Raw genomic sequence first — 13632 nt, forward strand, 5'->3', positions numbered from 1 at the left:
ATCAGCCGAGGATGACAAGATTCTCTGGCCAAGTGCAAAGAACAGTTCATAAATTATTAATGCATGAAATATATGACCCTTTCTCTTTTTTTGAATAACCAGGACAGTACGATCTTATATAACTTTATGCTTTGTTTTTCTGTTGCCTGTGTTTGCCTTTTTTTCAACAGTAACTGATAATTTGTAAAGAGGTTTACTTTGCGCTGAGTATACAGAGGGAAATTGTTGACAGATGCAGGGAGACAAGATGGGGAATAGGGATACAGTGTCATTGCTGAAGAAATCTGGAATTAGAAAATATTCTTTTTTACTACTTGGCCATGATATCGATTACAGAAATCCTCGCCTTTGCAGCAAAAGGTAGATATCTTCATTCTTCCGTAATACATGTTTTCAGCCAAACACGCATTAGAGCAGTCCAGTTGAGTGAAATTGTGGACCCATCCGCCTAAAAGATAGAAGTGTTTACACTTAGTGCCCACACAACACTTGGTATTCACAGTAAGGGACTCTCTCCCCCAGTACCAATCCCGTTTTTCAGAACAGGAACACATCCACCTCTTCAGACAAGATCAAGCTCATTACCTTCATCCAAGAACATGAAGAAATTCCTGGTTCTGCATCCAGGGCTGTATCCTGTAGTGCAGTTGCTCTTGCCTGACAAACAATGTCCCCTTTTAAAATTGTTGCAGACCATGCACACTGTAGTTTTAGCTAGGGAAAGCAGATATAAAAGGTGAAGAATGGATCAAAGTGACTAAGAATGCTGGAGGATTAAGGAATTCAGAGACAAAGCATAACCCCAAGAAATTTTCCTAATACAACCTCAGGTGCTGATGTGTTGTATCAGATTGAGTCATGGCTTCCTTAAGAAGCTAAGGGTCTGACACCACCGCTTTGACTGCATATCAGATAAAATGGTAGGCATCCCCATATATACAGTGTCATTGTGCTAGGAACTATAAAAGTACCTATGTAAGTTAATCTGACACCAAAAGTTCCTTTTCAAATGCATGAGAGTAGTAATGAAAACATCATGATCCTAACACTAAAATAGATATGCAGATCAATGGAACAGAATAAATGGTCAAATTATAAGACTACAAATTATAAGACTTGATTTTTGTCAAGATGCCAATAAGAGAGCATCGTCAACAAATGATGCTGAGAAAAAAACAGATACCTATATGTGGAAGAATGAACTAGATCATTATCTCTCACCCTACATAGACATCAACTCTAAATTAAGCAAAGACCCTCTATGTGAAACTCAGAAACTGCTAGAATAAAAACTAGCAAATTCACTCCGAAAATAGGCATAGGTCAGAAGTTCCTGAATAGGGCTCCAATTCTTAGAACAATAAGGTCAATACTCCACAAATGGGACATAGGCAAGATAAAAAGATAAAGAGAATAAGCCAAGACAGGGAATCGGCTCTTCTCCCAGGAGCTGAACTGATTTTTACCACTGAAAAAAGCAGAGCGTTCAGACTCCATGGCCACAGACACAATATGTGTTAACACTGAAATACGTCATAACACAGATAATGAACAAATTGTGTTCACTTAGTGCCAGATGATAAATTCTAAGAGACACCTCAATCAAAGTTATTAAGGACAGTAATTCGGTTGTTCTTCCTTAGGGAAATAGTGACATAAACCAGGACTTTCTAGTGCATTCACACCCCAGAAACCCCTCAGCATCTGAATGGTGCTCCTGATAAATTCACCTCTCGACTTTGTTTATTAAGAATATTTAAACTTTATTATGAATTATATTCTTTGGGTGGTGTCATAAAACGGGACTTGGCTTCTCAGCACCATTAGAGCTGTAACTGCAGAGCTGTTCCTATGGTAGTGTAAACTAGCCACATCTCTTCTTTGATAAGCCTACACAGGCTTAGTCACCTTACCAGGCATGGCTCTCTCTCTCTCTCTCTCTCTCTCTCTCTCTCTCTCTCTCTCCTGGGAAGAGAGTAATGCTGCTCACAGTAATTGTCATGTACCCTCTTTTAATATTTTTAATAAATGAACCTTTGTTTTATTTTTGGTTTGTCACGGAATTAGTTTCTCCCAAGCCATCGATCCTGGCTGTGCCTTGGTGGCAGTCTCTGAGGCATATCCCCAGGCAGCTGCTGATTTACTTTGCAGCTGTGCTCCTATCACTGGTGACAGGAAATCATGAAGTTGAAAAGCTAACACTGCCAAGAAAGTTGTCAGTTAAATGAAGAACAAAGAAGCAGCCTATAGAATGAATAAAAGCTTTGCTAGCTATACATTGGACAGAGGATTGGTATCTAAAATATAAAAGAAAAGACCCTGAGAAATTCAATAAGAAAACAAACATCCCAGTTTTTTCCCCCCATTGGCACTGAATAATTCTCTCTCAAAAGAAGAATATAAAGGTATGATAAGTATTTTTTAAATCAAATTCAACCTTCCTACCCACAAGGAAATTAAAAATAAAAACTACTTCATGATTTTATCTCTCACCAGCCAAGAGAAACATGGAAGTAAATGACAACAAATGCTAACGTGGGATTTGGGCAAAGGGAAACCCTTTTTCTCTCATGAAGATGTAAACTGGTACAGCTATGTGGAAATCAGTATACAAGTTTTTCCAAAAAAAAATCTATAAACAAAAGTAACATATGGTTCAGTCTTATAACTTGAAGAATATAACCCCCCAAAATATACCCCACTGTAGAAATATTGGCACTTTTATATTTATTGCTAATCTATTCAGAATAGCTAAGAAACAGAATCAGCCTAGCTATCCATAAATTGGTGAATGAATGGCAATGTGGTTTAGATACACAATGGATTTTACTCATTTGCAAGGCTAAATGGAATTTTCAAGAAAACAAAAAAATATTGTAATAATTGGAATAACTGATTTCTGCAAAGAGAAACACTACATGCTTTCTCTCTTGTGTAGATCTTAGCTTTGAAATTTCAGATTTGTGTCTTCAATCTTCAGTGTTTGTAGAGGCCAGGGAAAATAGAAAGGGACTCCTGGGTAGCAGGGTGGGGTCCATGGAGAAGAGACAGAACATATGTGATATGAAAGTAGAGGAGGGAAATACTGGGGGTGGAGAGGTTCAAACAGAGATTGGAGTAGAAGGATAGTTAATTAAAACTAATCATGCATTAGCAAATCCTTATGGAAACCCACTTGTTTGTAAGCAAGCTGAAAATATAATAATAAAAAGGTAGTTTAAACACAAGTACAATGCTTCTAGAGGATATAAGTTGTTAAAAAGAGAATCCCGGTGCCAGGAGTGGAACGCCTCCCTTAAGCTACTGGTCAGGGAGATCCCAGCGATCCCCCAACAACATGGGCTATTACTATCACTCTTGCTTACCCATCAGAGCTGCACGGGAAACGTTTATTGCTGAAGATACAACATGATTTATTTGTGGGACATAAATTAAACTGAAAGTGACCTGAAAACTTACTTCTTTCTGGCTAATGTTCATAGTGCCAGACATGTTCTGCAGGATTCTGGGAGATAAAATCCATCAATTGTATTATCCATTGGTGAACTCTACATGCTAAACTACTAACATGTCAAGTGAACCTACTCAACACAATATGCAACAAAACTTATGTAGGTAACCAATCGCTTCTGATTAGATCTAATGACTGCTTCTCTAGAGGGACTTCATGCCTGGTACTATAAAGCTGGTCAAAATGCCATGTCTCAAAAGGCCATAGGCCTTAAGAGAGAACCTATTACTCTTTTCTTTTTTTTTTCTTGCTAAATGGACTCTTCAAAGTTCCCTCTAAGTATTTATGTATCTAGCCAAAGATTAGTGTTGGCTTCAACCTTGGCCCTCAGAGAAGCTTCTCTCCACAGTGGTCAGTGGCTAATGTAGAGACCCATAACTACTCAGAGTGCTAAGAATAAGTGAATATTTGAGTGCTCAGCCCTGCATGGGGTATCTACATCATACCTCCAGCGCCTTGATGTTCAGAGGACAATGTGGAAGAGGAGTTAAAAAAGAATGTAAAGAGAGCTGGAGGATGGGGAAAGTACTATGAAATGCTGTCTCCTGGATATGACATGTCCAGTGTACCCAGAATTCACAGCAGCTGTGTTAGACTTGACAAACTATATTCTATCATGGTCTGGGGGAAGGGATTATGAGGTCTCACTTCTCTGTGGGGGAATCACTGTTAGTTAATGTGCTACAAGCCAGGGAGTCATTTTTTCCCCCAATGATGTCGCATGTTCCAGTAAACAACCACACTCATGCTTCTGTGAGAAAACCTAATTAAACTCCCTGGGTTCTTTAAAAAAGAGAGACCTGAAAGTGGGAGGAAGACTTGTTGTGAAGAGTGCTTTAGAGGGAGTGAGAAGACAATAAAAGTAATGGGGTGATATGGCAAAAATAAGGTAGAATAAAGATAAAAAATAACACTTGTGGAGTTTCAGCCAGTGAGATGGTTCACAGGTACCTGATGTCAAGCCTGATGACCTGAGCTCTATCCCTGGGACCCACTAGGAAAAGCAAGAGAATTGATTTCCCAAATTCTCTGGTCTCCACACGTATGCCATAGCATGTGCTTGTATACACACACACACACACACACACACTAAATAAAAATGTAATAAAAAGTAAATTTCTTGAGGAATAAATGTTGTCCTGGAACCACAGAAGGGAGGCAAGCTCACAGTATTTCACAGCATACTCTTTTTCTCCCAACGGCATCTGATAATCAGATCTCCATGTTGAAAACAGTTTACTTGATATGAGAAACAGGCTTTAAAAAAGCTTTTCAGTGATCTACTTCCAACAGATAACTGTGTGAGGGATATTCTGCATCCATTGGCTGCTCCTGGCAAGTCAATGAGACAGACTCAAAGACATAGATATATGTGAACACAGAAACTTATTCTTTCCTAGAGAGTACCTGATCCCCCTCTGAAACCCTGGGAGAGACCTGACCCCTTACTCCAGCAAGAGAAGGGTAGATTCAACAGAAAGATCTCCAGTTCTGTTGGGTCAGCTCATCCCCAAATCTTGACCTTGACCTTCTTCTGCTCCCACACACTACTATCCCAGTTATTCAGGCCATCATCCCAATTCTGTTCCAGCTGTCTCCAGCCCCTGTCCTCATCCCTGTTTCAGTCTCCAAGGACTCACTCTCACCTTGGATAAACACCAGATAAAAAGCCCCAAACAGCAGGAGAAGGAGCAGGAGCTTGCCCATCTCAGTCTGTGCTGGTAGAAGATACAGCAGAGCAGCCAGCAGCAAGTACCCTGGAGGGGTCAAGGTAGGTGAGAGCAGGCTGCAGAATCTGCTCTGAGTGGCTCCCAGGATGTGGTCAGGAGATTCCTTACACAACTTCCAGTAGGTGTTTTGCCAGTACCCAGGCTCATGAAAGCGTCTCAGAGAACCAGCTCCTTCAGAGATTCAAAGGGCACAGGCTGTCCACGATCCATCTCACGTTCTTTTGTAGGCAAGCCTCTGCTATTCACTTCTCTTCCTACTATTCCTAAGGTTGTGGTCAGAGCAGGATAAAGGAGCTTGTATTTCTCTCTCATCTTAGCAATGGTTATGATAGCAGCAACAAAAGAACCCGACTCAGTGTACTCTGTAAACCAGGATGTGGCCCCATAGCCAGATGGCATTTGTATATAGTATATCTTCAGCATTACAGAAACATAGCAAATGTCATCTGAAAAGCTTATGTAAAAGAGATGTGAGGATTCTTGTGCTCTTTTACAAAGTACAAAACAAACTTCTCCTCATGTGAATCCTTAGCTATCCAGCTTCTAAATAACTATATTAACCAAGTAGTGTCTTTCCAAACACAGACTGAGCTTCTGAATCACACTCAGCTGAAACATTCAGAATTTCCATACATTTCCTGATAGCCTGGCCTATGAGTGTGGTACACAGGGCACAAAATCCAAAACAATATCTTAGTATTTAAAATTATATTTCTTCTGACATTCTTAAAGGTGTCTTTACTCATACCATCATGCTTGAAAATAATCAATGCCCCGGACACTCAGTATGCCTGTACTTCTAGCCACAGGACGAGAAAAGGACACAGAGCAAGCTCACCAGCTGAGCTGGCTGGTGCTAGGGAACATCCCAGCTTACATGAACAGTCTTATGTTCCCTCTGTTACCTTCCCTTCTGTACATGAGCCCTTCACTAGAGAGTACTTCATCGAGGCTCTCTCTGCATAGTTCATGAACAGTGAACAGATCAGGCACTCAGTCTTTATTAATGACTAAGCAAAGGATAAAGAAATGAATGAAAGATGGATGGATGGACGGATGGATGGATGGATGGATGGATGGATGGATGGATGGATGGATGATGGTCTGTGTGTAGAAAGCAATGACTTAGAAGATAACAACCAGGATTCCAGATGCAATGCATGCTGAGGGCCTGGCACACTTCATGATTTACCAGCACAACTATCATATAGGATATCACACCAAGATAGTAAGTGCATCAGACACACAGGAGAAGTCCAAGATGCATGGGTGCAAGGCCACTAGATTCAATTATTCACTGATTCAAGTGGATTCCCTGTGCTCTATCACCCTATTTACCTGTATGTTCTCCATGCCTCTTTAACACTAACAATGGAAGTTTATGAGTCCTCACAATCCCATTGTAACCATTCAAGGAAAGATACAAAGAGAGGGAAAATGAGAAAAACAGGACTAATCAGATTAATGTCATTTCTAATGAACACATTTGAAGTATGAGGCTTTAATTTGCTAATCTGTTCTGAGTTTCATATACTTAATATACTGCCACCAGCTAATACTACAAATGAGGTCAGACAGGGTTTGCATATTGGCCTGGTAACATGGAAAGAAAATAAGGATCTTAAGGAAATTTATGGTTGTCAAATCTGATAGTATTTTCTAAGAAAAGAATGGTGGATCCCATCACTTAGATATTTTTTTCCACAACACCTCTATTTTTCAAGGATGCTGGTCTTAAAGAAACCTAGCTTAGATATTTATACAATATTGCTGTATTAAGAAGGGTCTGCAACACCAGTCTCATGATGAAAACATACACTGACATGCCTGAAGTTCATAACTGCTCCATTTGTGTGTTAAATTCATCAAATCCCACCACCGCTGCCTCCCAGTTAGCTGAGGTTGGATTATCTAAATTCAAGCTTTCAGTCTAAACTCAGTTACCATGAAAGACCCACTTCCTCCTACAAAGTATCCCAGACTTTAGTATCTTGGATGGTCAATCACCAGACACAACTTCCCCTGAAATACAGGAAGTTCTTCCTCTGACCATTCCGGACAGTGGGTGGCCTGAACTACCTCAAGCTTCCAGGCCCACACTAACCATATCAGATCTTTTGGTCATGAGCCGAGACCTAACAAAGCTAAGTGTCCTGACTAGACCACAGAACTTCCTAGACACATTTAAGTTTGAAGCCTTATTACAGCATTTTAAAATCCTGATAACTAAGAATCTGATATTACAGCATTTTAAAATCCTGATAACTGAGAATCTATAATAAATGAGTTAAGCACATTCAATGAAGTGCATTTAATTCTGCAGACCGTGCAAACACATGTGTGTGTGTGTGCGCACGTGTGTGCATGTGCATATGTGTGTTTCAGTGCCTGTGATAATTATTTGTTATAAAATTTTATATTAGTAATAAACTGCAACCCAAAACCCACAGTGGATTTGCTTAATACTCAGTCAAAGTTCAGAACCTCTCTGGCCAAACCCAGCCAAACAAATCACTTTAATTTTTTTTTTTTTTTTTTTTTTTGGTCTATGTTGGGGGTTGGTCTGATGATATGTATTCTGATGCTAATTATCAGTGCCCAACACCTGGTTGCTGCTCAAAGGAGCAGACATTCAAGTACCCCAAAATGATGTTTGTAATCTTGCCTTAAAACTTATTCCTGCTTGACCAAGAAAAAGCCAACACACCAGGGCAGGGCAAACCTTAGGCATGGCTAAGGTTCCAGAGCTTTGGGGACAGGAGAGAATTTGGGGAAGAAGAGAAGGAAAAGAAGAAAGGAAACAGCAGAGTTGTGGTGGGATAAAAGAGGAACCATTTGGGCCAGAAGGAAAGACTCTGAGAATGGCATGGGAAGGATCAGCTCAGGTGAAAAATGTAAGCAAGTATTTATAAAACTGTGGATGGGAGACGGCATGGGATGGGGGCTGGGAGATGATAAGATAGTGTAGGTGGAATTATCTGCCATCCCAAGGTGAAATAAGGCAAATCTAAAGTCTAATACATGTCTGTGTCTTTATTGATTATGATAGTGGGTTAGATAATAACTCCATAATAACTGTAGGGCAAAAATAATAGCCATTATTAGCCTAATACCATTTTATTTACTATTAAATCACAGCAACATGCCCTTATCTTTTTGACTGTCATTTTTCAGAAGCCAGGAATTTTAAGTTCACATGTGGGTTTAGGGCATGGGTAAATGATGCATATTGCCAATTTTGAGTATTGGTGCAAATTTCTCAGATGAATGTGGTATAAGATTTGTGTCCCAAGATGTAATAAGGACAGGCAGAATGGCTTTATCTCTTTGCTGTTCCTCCCTGGATCCCAGAACCAGTCCACAGACAGACAGGAAGAACTACTCTAAGAAAATTTCTAAAGGCTCACTTGATAAAGAGAATCACCACAGCCATATTTGATTCCCAAAGCAGAGGTCAGGGTCATGGTGTTCTCAACCTACAGCAGGACTTGCTCTGCCAGTGTCTATATACTGTTATAAGCCAGGGTCTGTTCCCCTCTAAGGTGCTAAGGCATTAGCCACAGGGAAGCTCAGATGCCTATGTGCTTGCTGCTAAACTCTGTGCTTTGTAAATGTTCAATAAAGCACTGCAGACTAAGTCCATTGATTTTTTTTTTTTGAGTTGGACTGACAGCAGGAACTTCAATTCCAATGCTTTACTGTACAGTTTTTTTTTTTTTCATTAAGATCTTTAGGGAAGTGGTCCAAGTTATGTGAAAAAGAGTAAAATGTCCTCAATGAAATTTGAAGTTTTCCAAAAAATTTTTAATTAGCTAAAAGGATTGGGAGGTCTTCATCAATGAAACAGATTTTACTTTATTTTTTCCTCTTTTAAGAGAATCGAAGACCCTGACATGAATCCACACACTTATTGACACCTGATTTTTGACAAAGATGCCAAAACAATTCAATGAAAAAAAAATACAGCATCTTTAACAAATGGTGCTGGTCTAACTGGATGTCTACATGTAGAAATTGCAAATAGATCCATACTTATCACCCTGCAAAAAACTAAAGTTCAAGTGGATCAAAGACCTCAATATAAAACCAGACAAACTAAACCACTTAGAAGAAAAAGTGGGGAAGAGCCTTGAACTCATTGGCACAGGACACAACTTTCTGAACAGAACACCAACAGCACAGGCTCTAAGAGCAACAATCAATAAATGGGACCTCATGAAACTGAAAAGCTTTAAAGCAAAGGACACTGTCATCAAAACAAAATGACTGCCTACAGATTGGGAAAGAATCTTCACCAACCCTTTATCTGACAGAGGACTAGTATCCAGTATATATAAAGAACTAAAGAAGCTGAAAAGCAACAAACCAAGGAATCCAATTAAAAAATGGGGAAGAGAGCTAAACAGAGAATTTTCAATAGAGGAATATCGAATGGCAGAGAAACACTTAAAAAAATGTTCAATGTCCTTAGTCATAAGGGAAATGCAAATCAAAACAACCCTAAGATTTTACCTTACACTCATGAGAATGGCTAAGATAAAAAACTCAAGTGACAATACATGCTGGAGAGGTTGTGGAGAAAGGGAAACCCTCTTCCACTGCTGGTGGGAATGAAAACTTGTACAACTACTCTGGAAAGCAATCTGGTGCTTCCTCAGACAACTAGAAATAGAGCTTCCTCAAGATCCAGCTATACCATTCATAGGCATATACCCAAAAGAGGCTCAAGTACACAATAAGGACGTTTGCTCAACCATGTTTGTATCAGACTTATTTGTAATACCCAGAAGATGGAAACAGCCCAGATGCACCTCAACTGAGGAACGGATACAGAAATTGTGGTACATCTACACAATGGAATATTAGTCAGCAATAAAAACCAAGGAAATAATGAAATTTGCAGGTAAATGATGGGATCTGGAAAAGATCATCCTGAGTGAGCTGTCCCAGAAGCAGAAAGACGCACATGGTATATGCTCACTCATATAGACATATAATATAGGATAAACCTACTAAAATCTGTACACCTAAAGAAACTAATCAAGAGGGAGAACTCTTGCTAACATGCTCAATTCCTATCCAGAAAGGCAAAGCAGATGGACATCAGAAGAAGGAGAAAAGAGGGAACAAGTCAGGAGCCTGACACAGAGGGCTCTGAAAGGTTCTGCCCTGCAGACTATCAATGCAGATGCTGAGACTTATGGGCAACCTTTGGGCAGAATGCAGGGAATCTTATGAAAGAAGTGGGAAACAGTGAGATCTGGAGAGTACAGGAACTCCACAAGGAGAGCAACAGAACCAAAAAATCTGAGCACAGGGGTCTTTCCTGAGACTGATAGTCCAACCAAGGACTATGCCTGGAGATAACCTAAGACCCCTGCACAGATGTAGCCCATGGCAGTTCAGTATCCAAGTGGGTTCCATTGTAATAGGAACAGGGACTGTCTTTGACACGAACTGATTGGCCTGCTCTTTAATTACCTCCCCCGAGGGGGAAGCAGCATTACCAGGCCACAGAAGAAGATAATGCAGCCACTCCTGATGAGACCTAACAGACTAGGATCAGAAGGAAGGAAAAGAAGACCTCACCTATCAGTGGACTTGGGGAGGGGCATGCATACAGAGGGGGAAGGAAGGGAGGGATTGGGATGGGAGGAGGAAGGGAACCACAGGGGGGATACAAAGTGAATAAAGTGTAATTAATAAAGAATTAAAAAAAATAAGAAAGAAAAGATATTTTGTGGATACTTATGTTATGGCTTTTAAGAAGATTTTGAACTTACATGATATAAATTTTTTTATTGAGAACATAATGTAATTTAATATCTTTTAGAACACTGCTGTTCTGTGTGAATTTATTGATAAATTCTCTCAATTTTGGAGGTGTTAAAAGCCGCAGTAATTTTTAATAATGACAACAGTTGCTCCAAATTTTGGACCTAAGAGGGGAGGTAACTTTGAGGCCATATCTCTGAGTCCTAGAACTATGGAGGCTAAAATACTCTGCCAAACTGAAACCAAGATGGCTATGACAATTCAAACTTTTTGCAAGAGCAGCAGAAATCAGGATAATAGTTTATGAAGAGCCAGAGGAGTTAAGGGGAAACTGCAGGTTACAGCAGACTCGTGGCTTCAGTTGAGCGTGGTGGTAATAGGGTCACTACAGAGAAGAGGTAAGCTATACAATTCCCTGTCTGTAGGCAAAATACTCAAGAACTGTGTTTGTCAGTAGATGAAGAATAGTTTTTCTTAGTTTCTGATCTGTGGAAAAGGTTAGGTACTTCAGCAGAGAATTTTAATGAACATTCTTTTTTTTTTTCCCACGTGTGCTGTTGTATGTTAAACTTAAGATTCCTGTCCTGGTACTGGATACATACAGCTTCCCCTAGATCATGGTATCCATGAACCAGGAAGAGGGCCTTCAAGGTTACTTGACCTTGGACTTCGCACCTTTAGAATACTCAGAGGTAGGTTTCTATTTGGTTTAATTTTTGTTTGTTTCATCAATGTCTTGTTTGCTATCTATTTTCTCCACCAGGGCTCCCATTGCTCTTCTTCACTGTATTTCCTGGGATATGGCAACTTTTCAGACTTCCCCTGTAGTTTATGAGCTGATACTTTTGAGCAATAGGGAACTGGAAGGTTTCACAGTGTTTTCAGATTTTTTTTTAATTTTTTTCTTATCAGTTACATTTTATTAACTCTGTATCCCAGCCGTGTCCCGATCCCTCATTCCCTCCCAGTCCCTCGCTCCCTCATCTCCACCGTGCCCCTTTCCAAGTCCACTGATAGGGTGGACCTCCTCCCCATTCATCTGATCCTGTTTTATCAGGTATCTTCAGGACTGGCTGCAAAGCCCTCCTCTGTGGCCTAACAGGACTGTTCCTCCCTTGGGGGGTGGGGAGGCCAAAGAGCCAGTCATTGAGTTCCTGTTAGAAATAGTCCTTGTTCCCCTCACTTTGGGAAAACAATTGGTTACTGAGCTACCACAGGCTACATCTGAGTGGAGGTTCTAGGTTATATCCATACATGGTCCTTGGTTGAATAGCAGTCTCAGAAAAGACCCTGTGCCCAGATATATTTGGTCCTTGTGGAGCTCCTATCCTTTCCCCATCAGACTAACTCCCCTTCTTTCTTATGATTCCCTGTACTCTGCCAAAGGTTTGGTCATGAGTCTTTGCTTTGAAAACACTGCTAGTTAGAGTCTTTCAGATGCGCTCAGTAGACTCCTTGATCCACTTTGACTTTAGTTTTGTGCAGGGTGATAAATATGGATCTATTTTCATTTTTCTGCATGTAGACATCCAGTTGGTCCAGCACCATTTGTTGAAGATGCTGTCTTTTTTCCATTGAATGGATTTGGCTTCTTTGTCAGTGTTTTCAGATTTTGATTGTTCTCATGTTTGGGAATTATAGATACAAAGGACAGGGAGGACACAGTGCTGAAGTGTCATTGACACCATAGCAAAAGCGTATCTACCAACCCCGTGACCCCTGTAGCCTTGATCATTAGCCTGAGGTCCTATTTATTGGCTCTTCCACTGGATTTAGGTTCAAATGAACTAACTAGGTTAGTAGCTCATTGTGTTTATTTTTGTTGTTCTGTTAACTCATTGATAGTACTCAAATACTGTGCAATCTCCAGGATTTACATTGGTCTTGTGGGCAAAGACTAATAAAGAAGTTTTAGTAATGTGAAGAGGGACTGCCTCTGACATAATCTGATTGGCCTGCTCTTTGATCACCTCCCTCTGGGGGGGAGCAGCCTTACCAGGCCATAGTAGAGGACAATGCAGCCACTTTTGATGTGAACTGACAGACTAAGATCAGAAAGGAGAGGAGAACCTCCCCTATTAGTGGACTTGGGGAGTGGCATGCAAGCAGAAGGAGGAGGGAGGGTGGGATTGGGAGGGGAGGAGGGAGGGGCTAATGGGGGGATGCAGAATGAATAAAGTGTAATTGATGAAAAATTTAAAAAAAAAAGAAGTTTTCAAAACAACAAAAATCTTCTCATTAATACTGTTTGTATCACCCACGACCCATCCATGATTATTTCTTCGGTTTCATATATAAAGGGATCCACCTTCATTAAGGTGTAGTTTTAGATTTGTCATCACGAATGTGGTCATTGTTGATAATTTATCAGCATTAAAAATAAATTCCAGTGGCTTAACCCATTCTCTATAGTAGCCTTTAAAGATCCTTTTCACCAGTTCCATTTTGAAAGGAAAAATGTTAATTAAAAAAGTGTAAACCTGATATCCTAGAATGTAAAACTAGATTTGTACATTTTTCTCATTTATTCAAAAAGAAGTTCAACTCAACAAAAGTCAAGCAAGAAGAATTTATTTTTATCATTCTTTCCAGAAAGATAAACTAGTCCTTTCCTTT

The 13632-nt window shown here is 40.0% G+C and overlaps 1 protein-coding gene across 1 annotated transcript; it reads right to left on the reverse strand.

Moving 5' to 3' along the window:
• Positions 1-290: 290 nt before the first annotated feature.
• Positions 291-5218, reverse strand: LOC110541939 (protein PIP-1-like). Its single transcript, XM_021628614.1, has 3 exons — positions 5158-5218; positions 586-714; positions 291-448 (listed from the first exon to the last, which is right to left on the reverse strand). Exons 1-3 carry the CDS (start codon positions 5216-5218, stop codon positions 291-293), a joined length of 348 nt encoding a protein of 115 aa, XP_021484289.1.
• Between the last annotated feature and the right edge of the window lie 8414 nt (positions 5219-13632).

This window comes from Meriones unguiculatus, chromosome 1 (genome assembly GCF_030254825.1).
Source record: "Meriones unguiculatus strain TT.TT164.6M chromosome 1, Bangor_MerUng_6.1, whole genome shotgun sequence".
Taxonomy (NCBI): domain Eukaryota; kingdom Metazoa; phylum Chordata; class Mammalia; order Rodentia; family Muridae; genus Meriones; species Meriones unguiculatus.